This window comes from Schistocerca americana, chromosome 6 (assembly GCF_021461395.2).
Source record: "Schistocerca americana isolate TAMUIC-IGC-003095 chromosome 6, iqSchAmer2.1, whole genome shotgun sequence".
Lineage (NCBI taxonomy): Eukaryota > Metazoa > Arthropoda > Insecta > Orthoptera > Acrididae > Schistocerca > Schistocerca americana.
The window spans coordinates 539,209,077-539,223,859 of NC_060124.1; the positions used below are offsets into that span (position 1 = coordinate 539,209,077).

At 41.0% G+C, this 14,783-nt stretch overlaps 1 protein-coding gene across 1 annotated transcript in view; it reads left to right on the forward strand.

Annotated features, from left to right (window-relative positions):
* The window catches only part of LOC124619433 (medium-chain acyl-CoA ligase ACSF2, mitochondrial-like), a 227,936-nt gene that overhangs the window by 149,231 nt on the left and 63,922 nt on the right, over window positions 1-14,783 (forward strand). The window contains exon 5 of the mRNA XM_047145809.1: window positions 7,773-7,890. Coding sequence (XP_047001765.1) covers window positions 7,773-7,890 — 118 coding nt within the window. The remainder of the gene's footprint in view (window positions 1-7,772; window positions 7,891-14,783) is intronic.

The window sequence follows — 14,783 nt, forward strand, 5'->3', positions numbered from 1 at the left end:
CAAACTTAATTATGTATATAGACAGTTTGTCTATAGGCACAGGTGCTGACTCCATAAATTTGTTTGGGTGGTGCGGAGCCCCCCAATAATTTAAGAAAATTATTAGTTATATTATGCTTTGTAAAATCACAAAATTATGTTGGAATTTTTTAGTTTCCTTGTTTGATGATAGTTAACTTTTAAAATACATTCAGTAATGAGTTAAAACAAATAATTATTATGGTAGTAAGCAGGTTAACTGAAAATGAGTGGTGTGAACCATGCTAGTGTTATGGTGCTGTAGGCACACTTAGAATTTGTCCCAGTGCACGAACCTTTGGGTAAAGTCTGGCGCTGGCAGGCCAGCGCTGCATCTGCCGTGACATCAAAAGGACCGGAGCAGAAGCGTCAGGAGCTCTTTGCCTTGTGTCACCTTGACGCTTCGATACATTACGATGCCATGGCTGTATAAAGGCCACCCTGCTGTCGCAGTCATTCAGTGGATAGTTTCGTTCAGTGCATGCTGCAGGGCTGTTTAGTGCTCTGACTTTAAGTGTCTAGTGGATTATTTTATATGACTATATTTTATTTGTTTAATGTAGTCTCTTAGTGTATTGTGAAATAAGTTTGCAATGGATAAATTTGTTACCAAAAAGGTGCACTTGGATGTTGATGATACTGCAAATCAGCCTCCAACAATTATTGTGTCATCAATTGCTTCATCATCTTCAGATGAGAACCGTTCACAGCCAAAACCTGGACAATCCGGTAAGGGAAGATCATTTCAGAAGTCTTGTCTGATCAAATATACGTGGCTAAAATATGAAGCATCTTTCGATAAAGTTTTTTGCAAAGCCTGCAAAGAGGCAGATGCTAAAAATCTATTACAAATTTCTTAAAAAAAAAGAAGATGTATTTACTTCTGTAGGGTTTCCAAACTCAAAAAAGTCTTTGGAAAAATCCCGTCTTCATGAAAATACATTTACGCATAAAGAAGGTGTTCTGAAACTAAATTCTGTCACTAACCGAAGTGTGGCCTCCCAATTGAAAGAACAGTTAGATAGTGATATGAAGAAAGGCCATTTAGCTCTTGAGAGAATTTTTACTACCTTGCAATTTCTATGCCAACAAGGACTAGCAATTAGAGGGCACGAAGATGTAAACTCAAATTTTTTTCAGCTGTTGGAACTCCGAATGAATGACATACCTGAGTTTAAAGACTGATTGGTGCATTCAGGTTATAAGTGGACATTGTTGTTGTGGTCTTCAGTCCTGAGACTGGTTTGATGCAGCTCTCCATGCTACTCTATCCTGTGCAAGCTTCTTCATCTCCCAGTACCTACTGCAACCTACATCCTTCTGAATCTGCTTAGTGTATTCATCTCTTGGTCTCCCTCTATGATTTTTACCCTCCACGCTGCCCTCCAATGCTAAATTTGTGATCCCTTGATGCCTCAAAACATGTCCTACCAACCGATCCCTTCTTCTAGTCAAGTTGTGCCACAAACTTCTCTTCTGCCCAATCCTATTTAATACCTCCTCATTGGTTACGTAATCTACTCACCTTATCTTCAGCATTCTTCTGTAGCACCACATTTCAAAAGCTTCTATTCTCTTCTTGTCCAAACTGGTTATCGTCCATGTTTCACTTCCATACATGGCTACACTCCATACAAATACTTTCAAAACGGATTTCCTGACACTTAAATCTATACTCGATGTTAACAAATTCCTCTTCTTCAGAAACGCTTTCCTTGCCATTGCCAGTCTACATTTTATATCCTCTCTACTTCGACCATCATCAGTTATTTTACTCCCTAAATAGCAAAACTCCTTTACTACTTTAAGTGTCTCATTTCCTAATCTAATCCCCTCAGCATCACCCGATTTAATTTGACTACATTCCATTATCCTCGTTTTGCTTTTGTTGATGTTCATCTTATATCTTCCTTTCAAGACACTGTCCATTCCGTTCAACAGCTCTTCCAAGTCCTTTGCTGTCTCTGACAGAATTACAATGTCATCGGCGAACCTCAAAGTTTTTACTTCTTCTCCATGAATTTTAATACCTACTCCGAATTTTTCTTTTGTTTACTTTACTGCTTGCTCAATATACAGATTGAATAACATCGGGGAGAGGCTACAACCCTGTCTCACTCCTTTCCCAACCACTGCTTCCCTTTCATGCCCCTCGACTCTTATAACTGCCATCTGGTTTCTGTACAAATTGTAAATAGCCTTTTGCTCCCTGTATTTTACCCCTGCCACCTTCAGAATTTGAAAGAGAGTATTCCAGTTAACGTTGTCAAAAGCTTTCTCTAAGTCTACAAATGCTAGAAACGTAGGTTTGCCTTTTCTTAATCTTTCTTCTGAGGTAAGTCGTAAGGTTAGTATTGCCTCACGTGTTTCAACATTTCTACGGAATCCAAACTGATCTTCGCCGAGGTCGGCTTCTACCAGTTTTTCCATTCGTCTGTAAAGAATTCGCATTAGTATTTTGCAGCTGTGACTTATTAAACTGATAGTTCGGTAATTTTCACATCTGTCAACACCTGCTTTCTTTGGGATTGGAATTATTATATTCTTCTTGAAGTCTGTGGGTATTTCGCCTGTCTCATACATCGTGCTCACCAGATGGTAGAGTTTTGTCATGACTGGCTCTCCCAAGGCCATCAGTAGTTCTAATGGAATGTTGTCTACTCCCGGAGCCTTGTTTCGACTCAGGTCTTTCAGTGCTCTGTCAAACTCTTCACGCAGTATCTTATCTCCCATTTCATCTTCATCTACATCCTCTTCCATTTCCATAATATTGTCCTCAAGTACATCGCCCTTGTATAAACCCTCTATATACTCCTTCCACCTTTCTGCCTTCCCTTATTTGCGTAGAACTGGGTTGCCATCTGAGCTCTTGATATTCATACAAGTGCTTCTCTTCTCTCCAAAGGTCTCTTTAATTTTCCTGTAGGCAGTATCTATCTTACCCCTAGTGAGACATGCCTCTACATCCTTACATTTGTCCTCTAGCCATCCCTGCTTAGCCATTTTGCACTTCCTGTCGATCTCATTTTTGAGACGTTTGTATTCCTTTTTGCCTGCTTCATTTACTGCATTTTTATATTTTCTCCTTTCATCAATTAAATTCAATATTTCTTCTGTTACCCAAGGATTTCTATTAGCCCTCGTCTTTTTACCTACTTGATCCTCTGCTGCCTTCACTACTTCATCCCTCAGAGCTACCCTTTCTTCTTCTACTGTATTTCTTTCCCCCATTCCTGTCAATTGTTCCCTTATGCTCTCCCTGAAACTCTGTACAACCTCTGGTTCTTTCAGTTCATCCAGGTCCCATCTCCTTAAATTCCCGCCTTTTTGCAGTTTCTTCAGTTTCAATCTGCAGTTTATAACCAATAGATTGTGGTCAGAATCCACATCTGCCCCAGGAAATGTCTTACAATTTAAAACCTGGTTCCTAAATCTCTGTCTTACCATTATGTAATCTATCTGATACCTTTTAGTATCTCCAGGATTCTTCCAGGTATACAACCTTCTTTCATGATTCTTGAACCAAGTGTTAGCTATGATTAAGTTATGCTCTGTGCAAAATTCTACAAGGCGGCTTCCTCTTTCATTTCTTCCCCCCAATCCATATTCACCTACTATGTTTCCTTCTCTCCCTTTTCCTACTGACGAATTCCAGTCACCCATGACTATTAAATTTTCGTCTCCCTTCACTACCTGAATAATTTCTTTTATCTCGTCATACATTTCATCAATTTCTTCATCATCTGCAGAGCTAGTTGGCATATAGACTTGTACTACTGTAGTAGGCATGGGCTTTGTGTCTATCTTGGCCACAATAATCCGTTCACTATGCTGTTTGTAGTAGCTAACCCACACTCCTATTTTTTTATTCATTATTAAACCTACTCTTGCATACCCCTATTTGATTTTGTATTTATAACCCTGTAATCACCTGACCAAAAGTTTTGTTCCTCCTGCCACCGAACTTCACTAATTCCCACTATATCTAACTTTAACCTATCCATTTCCCTTTTTAAATTTTCTAACCTACCTGCCCGATTAAGGGATCTGACATTCCATGCTCCGATCCGTAGAATGCCAGTTTTCTTTCTCCTGATAACGACATCCTCTTGAGTAGTCCCCACCTGGAGATCCGAATGGGGGACTATTTTACCTCCGGAATATTTTACCCAAGAGGACGCCATCATCATTTAATCATACAGTAAAGCTGCATGTCCTCGGGAGAAATTACGGCTGTAGTTTCCCCTTGCTTTCAGCCGTTCGCAGTACCAGCACAGCAAGGCCGTTTTGGTTAATGTTACAAGGCCAGATCAGTCAATCATCCAGACTGTTGCCCCTGCAACTACTGAAAAGGCTCTGCCCCTCTTCAGGAACCACATGTTTGTCTGGCCTCTCAACAGATACCCCTCCGTTGTGGTTGCATCTACGGTGCGGCCATCTGTATCGCTGAGGCACGCAAGCCTCCCCACAACGGCAAGGTCCATGGTTCATGGGGGGGGGGAGGGGGTATAAGTGGACATCCCACAATATTCAAAACAAGATCATTGATCTACTAGGAAAGTCTGTGTTGAGAAAGGTATTGCCTTCAATCAAGAAGACTGAACATTTTTCTATTATGGTTGACAAAACAAAAGATTCTTCAATTCACGAACAAGTGTCATTTTGTATTGGTACTGTCAATGATTCCTTAAAAGACCTTTTTCTCATCTTGATTTGTCAGTGGATGACTTAAGAGGATAGTGCTCTGATGGTGCCCCGAATATGAGAGGTAAGTTCAAACGACTAAAACAGTTAGTTTTGGATATGCAACCAAAAGCACATTATGTGTACTGCACTGGTCACAGTTTAAACTTGGCAGCTGTAGACAGTCTCTGCCATCTTACGTCTATGAGGGACTTAATAAGCACTGTAAGGGAATCCAACAAAAGGATGGGATTTTTCAGAAGCATACGCTGTGAGAGTGCCAACGACCCAGCTGGTCTACTACCCCTTTGCCTGACTCAGTGGACTATGCAAGCTTCTAGTATCTTGAGAATACTGAAAAACTTTGAAGAACTTCTAGACATTTTGAAACATTTTGTGCAGAGAACATAACAGAGGCAGGTTACAAATGTGCAGGCTACCTTGATTCAATGTTACAATTCAAGACTTATTTGTTTTTATGTCTTTATTGCCTTGCAGTGAACCCAGTAGAGGATGTAAATGAAAAAATTCAATGCCCTCATCTAAGTGTTGCTGATCTGGAAAAATATATGAGGGCTTGATTTGCATGTTGAATGGAAGGTGTGATAGTTTTGAACACTTTTGGGAATTGTGTTCAAAAGAAAAACCTTCACAAGTTGATGATCCTTCACTTCCTCAGAGTTGAAGTATATCAAAGAAGTATGAAAACAATGAAGCCAGCTCACTGCACACTTTCAAAACCCCATAGGAATACTACAAAGCTATTTACATTGAAGTTTGTGAAATGGTGCAATCTTGCATAACTGAGCAGTTTGCTTCAACCAGACTCACACAGGTCATTGCAAGACTGCTTGCTTTTAGCAAACAGAGGAGAAACAAATTTGAAAAAATCAGCTGAGTTTTTCAAAAATGACCTAGATATTGAGAGACTGCACTTACACTTGAATATGTTAGCCGATATTGCTAATAAAAACCAACTGGTCTTAAAAAACATGCGTTATGTAAGAAAGTACATTACACAAGAGCCTGCAGTTGGAGAAATGTTATGTGAAGTAGTGAAGTGCATTAAGCTTCTCCAAGTAGTTCCAATCATGACAGCAACAGCAGAATGGTCATTTAGTGCTCTTAGACGTCTGAAGTCATTCTCCGATCAACAATGGGACAGAAGCGATTGAACAACTTGGCTGTTCTTCATGACTACTGAGACGTTTTGGATGAATTGGATATTTGGCCATTCATCAATGACTTCATATTCAGTAATCCGGTCAGACAGTCGACATTTGCACCTTTCCACAGACACTCTAGCCCTAATAATGGCATTTAGAGAAATATTAAAATTTTTTATAAAACAGAGAATTAAACACATAAATAATGTTAAATTTTCAGTTTTGAAATATTAGTACTAGTTTAGTACTGTATTACTGTATTATTATAGTACTGTATTAGTTATTTTCAAATACTTAAATATTTTTAGGGTGTAAGACCCAATTAAAACCCGCTATTTACATACTTTTTGATTGAAAGTATTAGGCATACTGTGTTAACTTTATTAGCTGTATTAAAGCATTAACTTTGAGATATTGTTTTTATTTAATGAACCCTGAGCATTATTCAAAGTAAGCTTAAATTAGCCATTTCACTTATTAATCAAAGTGCTAACACTGTGTGACAGCAATACTTTATGTTTTATTCTTTTAACGCTAGGTTAGGATTTATTGATTTATTTAAATATAATTTCAGTCTTTTCAGAGCTATATATTCAGTGCTCTGTAATAGTCTATAAGCATGATTATTACTGTACATTAAATTAGCTTATGGAACACTAAAAATGAGGTCAGGACCAAATGCACCCCTAAAAAGACGCACATGGGGTAGGAGTACAGTGTCACAATAATGTTGACCATTGAGTGAACTGTGTTAAAAGATTTGGAGGTCAGTACATCTCTGCAACATTATGGCTCTCCACAACATTGCACATGGACCACCAAGATGATCATGTTTGAAAGTACTGTACTTGTCCTCATATTATATGAGGTGGAACACGTAATGCACCCAGGAACAATGTCAAACATTATTGTTTTGTTGATACAGATGTTATGTTGTGAGGAGGAATAAAGTCACATAGGTTATTATTTAATTGGCATGTTTCAAATAAACAACATTACGCAAAATGCACATCAGTTTTCTGCATGTACATGTTTAACACACTCTTGTTTGTGGAACATATAGATAGGAAAGACAGACAGTACAATGTCAACAATGTGTACCCAATTTGGCTCGTTTTCCTCAACTTCTTGTCCAGTTTAACATGTGCAATGCAGAGCCTGTTGCTTTCACATAGTGTGTTATATTGTGGAAAAGAGAGTGAAGGTTAACAGTTTTGCACGTTGACAACACGGAAGATATTCTTAAATTGTGATAGGAGAAGATTTACTGCAGTCATTCAGGTTATTTTTCAAAGCTCTTTATAGTTTGTAGTTGAGTGGAAAAGAGAGCGAAGGTTAACAGTTTTACATGTTGACAACACGGAAGATATCCTTAAATTGTGATGGAGAAGATTTTCTGCAGTCATTCAGGTTATTTTTCAAAGCTCTTTATAGTTTTTAGTTGAGTCTAGGACAAGTAAATTATCCATAAAACCTTGGGAACACAAAATTCTGTAATTTGCTTGAAATTGGTAATGGAGAGTCTCTCTTGTTATTTTTGTAGAGGATTTGATATTTACCACAAAATTGTGTCATATCACAACCTTGAATTTTAAGATTTTAAATTCACATTGATCTTTTTATGCATTTTATAAATGGCCTGTAATCAAGGAAATGAACCTCTTCGCTCATATTATCACCTATGTTCAAAAACTTCAAAATCATGAGTATCTCCAGGAAAAATTAGCTTATTAAGCAATGTTCTGAATGCTTTCAAACAAGGTCTTAAAAGTTACGTAAGATATATGGTGTATAGTTTTATTGCCCAGATTTCTCAGTAAAAGTAACTTGATTCTCTTTTTTGTACCCTATTGTTCTATTACTCCTTGTAGATAAAGCAGTGCTGATACCTCATTTTTTCACCAGGGGAACATATGGTTACAATCAAGTAATGGATCTTGCGACAAATGAAAACTTGGAACGAGTCTTAAATCTCCAGAAGGACATTCAGCCTGATGAATGCTGTCAGATCCAGTTTACATCAGTAAGTAATAAATAATTAAAATTATAAATTCACACTTTGTGAGGGTATTAACATACAACAGTAGTTTGTCCTGGCTTCGCCCAGGTAGCACTCAGTCTCTATGGTTGGATGAGTTGTCTGGTATAGCTGTAATAGAGTATGGGGACATTGAGACAAAGTGAATCGCTGACCAGTGCTACAGAGTGGGGAAGTGGAGCCTCTATGCCCCGGCCACTAGTTCTCACCAAGAGACATTATATGGCGGACGTCTCTTGTATTATCCAAAGTTCAGTAAATGTTTATTTAGACTGATCAGTGTTTGTGTGTTACTTACTTGTCACCTAGTACCATACAGAGGTACACTGCCACACTGGTGAACCCGACAATAGTGGATGTCAAGCTTTTTGTGAAATACAGCCATGTGCTACGGTAATTCATGTCAACAATAGAAGTGAAGCTTACTTCGTTCATTGTTCCCCACAGCTCTGTGGCTACAAATTCCTACACACCTGGTGCACCCATTGCCTTCGTTAACAAACTGTGTGGAATATGGAGCAACAAGTGTGCACAAACGTTGTCTCACAAAATAGAATCACTGATTCAATAATGACCGCCATCAGAGCCTTTATTAGTAAACTTGCATGCTGATCCGATGCCAGCATGCTTCCAGGACAGTTCGTGTTCAGTTTTCATTCGATTGGACATGCTGCCGATAGTGTCCCCTGCGTTTCCTGCACCGCGATTGCTAATGCTTGATGCAGCTCCAACTGCTCTATGATTGATGGATCCAACACCAATCATGCCTTTCTCTTCAGCTCAGATAGTACAACCATTATTGTGATTCACAGCACAACAACCAAAATTCCCACCATTCCAACTTGATCAAATGTCGTAGTTCTCAGTGGCTGAGTGCACATTCACTTCACTAGGTGTTATCAATGACAGTTCAGAATTTGTTATGTTAATCTGTCATGTCATGGCATACGCAGAACTGATAAGTGACATTATCCTTTCCTCTCCACCACTCAATAAGTAGAATACAGAGAAACCAGTATTTCTACAATGAATTGTTGGCACTCCTGAACAACAGGTATGGCAAGTTGGTGAGAATGAGCAGTTCACCTGGGGAACCCTTTCGCAACTGTGGGGCTTCGTCTTTATTTGGTTGTTGACCCCACACTGTCGGACCAAACCCTTTGGATATCATGGGTCATGAAACTTCTGTCTGAACTACAGCTTGCAATGATTTTGTACGAGGTGGAAATGCTAGACAGGAAGTTGACCCTAGCAGATAGATTGTATTCAGTGATGGAACTCAGACAGAACATCAAATTGGGCACCCTTGCCTCCTACACCTGATGAGCTGGCACACACGCTAAACAGTCATGATGCTGCCCAACCTCATGTGAAGCAGTTGTCACAAGCTCTGCTCCAAGCACTGAACTGCTGCCTGCTCATGGTAACACGACAACTACCACAAATGCTGCTCCAGCTGACCGTGCCCCATCTCACCCAAAACATGTATATATATACAGTTCGACGCATCCGCAAGCAATTGTCACCAGTCCTGCTTGCTCCCAAACAACAGCCACACAACTATACCAAGTCACTTCTCTTCTTCACAGCAACTTCACATCAGAGATGCCTGTATATTTGAGACTACGACTAAAATCTCTACTTCCTCATCGTCACCAGGTTAGATGTGTGCATGGTGCCTCGCCTCCTGTTGTGACAACATGCTGCAAACCTTGGACTGCAACTACATGTGGCTAATGACACAGGCATCCATGTACATGGCATGCAGGATCTGGCAGTGCATCTTTCTGACAAACTACATTGCATGTGGACCTTGTACATTGCTGAATCAATGATAGTATGGGGATCGAGATGTTACGTACGGTAATATCGAACCCAACATTAAGTATTCTCTCGTTTATAATGAATTAACTTAATTTTTATCATGTTGATACAAACACATCCGTTCGAATACAGAGTTCGAAACACACAGAGATCAACATTTTTCAAAGAAGTTCGTTTTCAAAGATGAGGCAGTCGACTCTTGCAGTCGATAACCGCCACAGAGCCCCCGCCGTTAGTGCGGAGCACAATAAGGATGATGAGAGGTGTGTGTGCACCCGGCCTGCTGATGGCGCAGGTGCGCGTGACCGATGGTGTCGTGGCAGATGCTACTGCGAGGCGCGATCGGACCGTTTCTCGATGTCTTGGTAGGCATGACCAGCAGAGGGAAGGAGGCGCGGAAGGCGTCCACAGGTTGACCGTGCCATGCTGCTGATAGCACGGTGGAAGCAGAAGGCGGTGGCGTATTGGTGGGGAGAACATTGTCGTGCCAAGGCCATGCGGCGCACCGGGGTTTTGATCCGATCAAAGGCGCAGAATGCGTCGAAGATGCGATGCGATGTATTGCCAAAGTATTTGCCAGTGAGTGCCGCAGTAAGTACAACGTGTCAAGTAACAGTTTGTTATTGGCCGTATGATGTAAAGGAGCAAGCATGCTGTGTCTTAACAGGTTGCATAAGAGATGCCGGATGAGCAACACTTGCGGTAATGATGGAAATATAGAGGCGCTTGATGTCGCAGCAGGGGAGAAAACAGCAAGCTGCACATGACTGACCTTGGCGGTGGATGACTTCATGTAGACAGAAGCGTCACCTCAGAGTCCGTGGACAGTGAGTGTGTTACAGTGGTAGATGGCAGGATGTTCCAAGTGGAGTTGACAGTGTCGGTGTTTTGATGTGCCAAACAGACGTGATCGAAGGTTGAGGGCATGGCCGTGAGCCCTGTGCATGAGGCATGGCGACGGTGAGAGGTGGTGGAAGGCAGATGTGGTCTGCGAAACCATGGTCGGAGCAGGAAGGCAATGAGACGTAATGTGAGCATGAAGAAGTCGAATTGGCAGATGAACTACTGGTCCGTGGCAGAGAGGCGACACAGTTCGATGGAACTGGAGATGCGTGTGCGCTGTCGCTGCGTTTGAGCCATAAAGCTCCAAGCTGCTCGCGCGAAACTGCTGCACGGTCATGTGTCGGAACGGAAAGATGCTCACTCATCGAAGCAGAAATGGCAGATGTGTTGGTCGTACATTGCGGAGGTAGTGAAGAGGGCGGCAAAGCAAGTGGCACTGGAATGCGGCTGGTTATGCTGTGGTACAGAAATGAAGTGTCTGTAACTACCAAGGAAAGGTGGCAGCAGCGTAAATAAGTTGCTTGTATCACATCAGTAACATAGAATTTCCACTTGAGGCAGCGCGATGACGACATTTGTGACATCTGGGACATAGATCCATGTAGTGTGATCGTCATCTCGTTGCATGTCGTGCTCGGTCGTTGTCGGCTGCAGCATGTGTAACTGATCTTGTACCAACAAGTTGTATGTCGCAATTTGCTCACGTAGCTATCGCAGTTGTTTAGGCAAAAATTTATGTCGTGAAGCAGTCTGCTGCGTATCACTGAGTAAGATGGGATTGAAATCAGAATCTGTCTCTATCAAAGGGTAACCTGGCGTACAAGACAAGGTCGGCGGCACAGTATTGACGTAACAGTTAGAGTAGAAGTGATCGTGTGTGCGATCATGAATGTGAAACTCAGTACTCAGCGGTGGCGGAGTGAGAACACATTCACCGCTGTATGAAGCATTGATACGGCTGAAATCATCTTCTGGGGTGGGTGAACAAGTTGCGGGCGTGACCGAGTAGTGAACGGCCGGGTGGTAAGCATGCGTAGTGTCGGCGAGTTGTTGACAAGATGTGGGTGCGGTAGCCGTGGCGGGATTGTATGTCGCGGAGCTGTTTGTTTTGACTCGGTTGAATTCAGTAAGCCAGCAGGCGGTGGCCATGACATCGCTGTTGGTAGCGGTCGAGCAGAGTCGGTGTGGCTCAGGTGCTGCATAGAGGGAGGCGTGGCACGTCCAGTGTTGCACTGAGAAACAGCCGCGATTATCGTCGGCGTAATTGGTGCATTGTCGTTGATCGGTAGGATGTCTTTGATGAAATTGTTCCTGTTATGTTGGTGACAGGTGCTAGATTAAAGCGGCTTTCGCTCTGGTGTATTTGTCACTCAAATTGTCACAGATAATGTCTGTTATTATATAATGATAGTCCTTTAGGTGCCTGAAGAATACGAGGTATTTTTCACTTTTGTCGGTGATGCCATAAGAGGAGAATACATACTCTGCGGCCATGAACCACTTTGGAAGTTGGTCCAAGAGAAATAATGGTAGTTGAATGCTGCAAATGAGGGACAAGCGTGGAGAAGCGGCAGAAAAGTTGGCGCGAACATTCGAACTCTGGAAGACAGGCTGTGCGGAAACCGGGTCGAATGAATTTGCACACGGTGCAGAAGACGCGGTAGCCGTGATGGGCATTTGTGAATTCGACCAGGCATGCAATTTAACCGTAGTTTGGAGTTTGTGCGAACTGGGATTTGCGACATAGTCCCCGTTTGTTGCAGTCCATTGTTTGGCGTGATTATCCGGTGTCCAAGCACTGCTCTGACGAATGTCACTGTAATAATTATCACACAAAAGCAAGTCAAAATTGTCCAAATTAATCATCAAAGGAGCACAGCACTGTCCGGAAGTGAAATTACCGAGGCATTGAGCGGGTTTTGACAAACGACGTGTGCACCTCGGTTGCATTGTCGATGTGTGGGAAGGTAACGAAAGTTAGCAAAAAGCACGATTCACACACAGGGTGTATACGACCTGGGACAACCAGGAAATCTGGAAAAAACCCGGAAATTTTTTCATCCGGGAGAAAACCGGGAAAAACCCGGGAATTTTTCGGAATTCCGGGAATTTTTCATTGTTTTAACTTTCAGTTAAACTTTATGTAATTTTGACTGCAGAATTAATTCTCTAGTAAAGAATGTTATTGTATCCTGCTACTGGAGAACGATACTGCAGCAATAAAATATAAATGAGAGGGAAAAAAATAAAACTTTAGTGGCAAAGGAAATGTGCAAATTACAACAACAAAACACCATGCACGCACAAGCATCTGCAAAAAGCAAAAATATGTCAAAGGCCGTAGGGCTCAGACTGTAATTCTTCGTAACAGTAAACTGCTTGCTATGAGCATGACGTCACAACTGTTCACATTAGGTTCGTTTGACCAATTGCTAGCAGTCTGTTGCACTTGCGCATTTGACTCGCGTATAAGCAGTACCTTCTCCCACTACTTGAAGTTTGCTTGTTAGCTGTATCGGTAGTAGCAGCCAGATGCAAACGAGAAAAATTTTTCTCACGCGCCCTAGCTGCCAGATTCAGACTTGCACAGAGTTGTATGAGTTGTAGTGGGGAGGGGGTTAACCTCCACATGACCCGTGTTTACGTTAAGTGATTTCACTGCTTCTCTTCGTGTACAGCTCCCACGTCAAATGAAAACACAACGGATTTCTGTGGCCGGGAGCTACCAAGTGAATTAAAACACATTCACATAATTACGGAGGGCAAAAATATATTATTAATTTCAGTTTTCTGATTTTATTTTATTTGCAAGTTAGTAGCAGTCAAGCATTAATCGCCTTGCAGAACAGTGAAGTTATTTTTGCAAGTTTGCCGAAGAAATTTGGCTTTATTAATCTTTCCGCTGAGGCAATCATTTTATTTGAAACGAAGTGTTTCATTCTACAGTATTGGCTAATTCCAACTGTTCACTGAATTTCAAGTGCAATTTCAAGTGCACGTTATCATCTTCTGCCATATATGGCATTATGCCATAATAAAGAACCAAAATGGAGATCGTAGAGTACTGGTACTCCAAGAAGATTTACATCCCAAAAACCACACTGTAAAGCTTAATATCAGATGGGACTTACTTCATTGTGAATCTGGAAAAAGCCAATTTGCACTTCAATCCGAATTATGCATTTTAGTATGGTTTACGAAATTCGAGTCTGATGCCCTGTTTCTTTTATGGTGTAATGTAAGCTCTCTTAGTGCTTTATACACATGAACATGCGGGCTTCCTACACCACTGCAGTTGCGCATGCACAATAATGCCTGTTTTCTGGCGCTCTCTGGCAACTGGTAAATTGAACCTATTTCTAACAGTCTCCGGATAGTATTGTGAACGGTGGTTAGAAAAGCGTTACTTTCAAAGTAAATTTCTTTTTATGCAAGATGAATTATGTTACATGTGACAAAGTGAGATGGATATCAAAATCACAGAGCGTTTGAAACTGAACAATTTGAGGACGAGCCACTTACAAGAATTTCAAGCCGAGACATTTATGTCAGAATTTTAAATTTACTGGCACATTTGTGTGATGTATCTTAAAGTATAACAAACAAAAAAAAAAAAAAAAAAAAAAAAAAAAAAAATCAATATTACATGTGAAAGCTTAGCTTCTGTTGTAGCATGTTAATCTTAGAGACCAATATTATATGTGAAAGCTTAGCTTTTCTTGTTTATATACGATACTGTGTACATTAATGTAAACCGTTAACTGTTCCTCTTGCGTGTTCGCGCTATGTAACCAGTTATCTTGCTATTGGCTGACTATAACACATGTCCTAGCTCTGAATAGCTGCTGTCATCAGCTGGCGAAATCTCATGGCTTGAGATATGACTCACTTACAAAAGGACATTGCAACCTCGGTTTCAACGCTCCAGAAACTAACGCGCTGTGTTTGGTGCAATTCAAATTTATACTTTTGTAATACGAAAATATGCAGCGTATATGTTGCTGCAAATCAAAGGTCTTTCCAAAACTTCTCTCCTTTTTTTATTAAAAGTCTCTCCAAAACTTCTCTGCCCAGTCTTTTCTTATTTTCTGGGAAGTTCTACGCGATTGTATAAAACGTTAACCATTCAAAGGATTGATAAGTTTTACAGTTCCGAGGGAAAATCTACGGAAAACCTACTGTTACTTAGCACAGAAAAAGCATATTTTTTA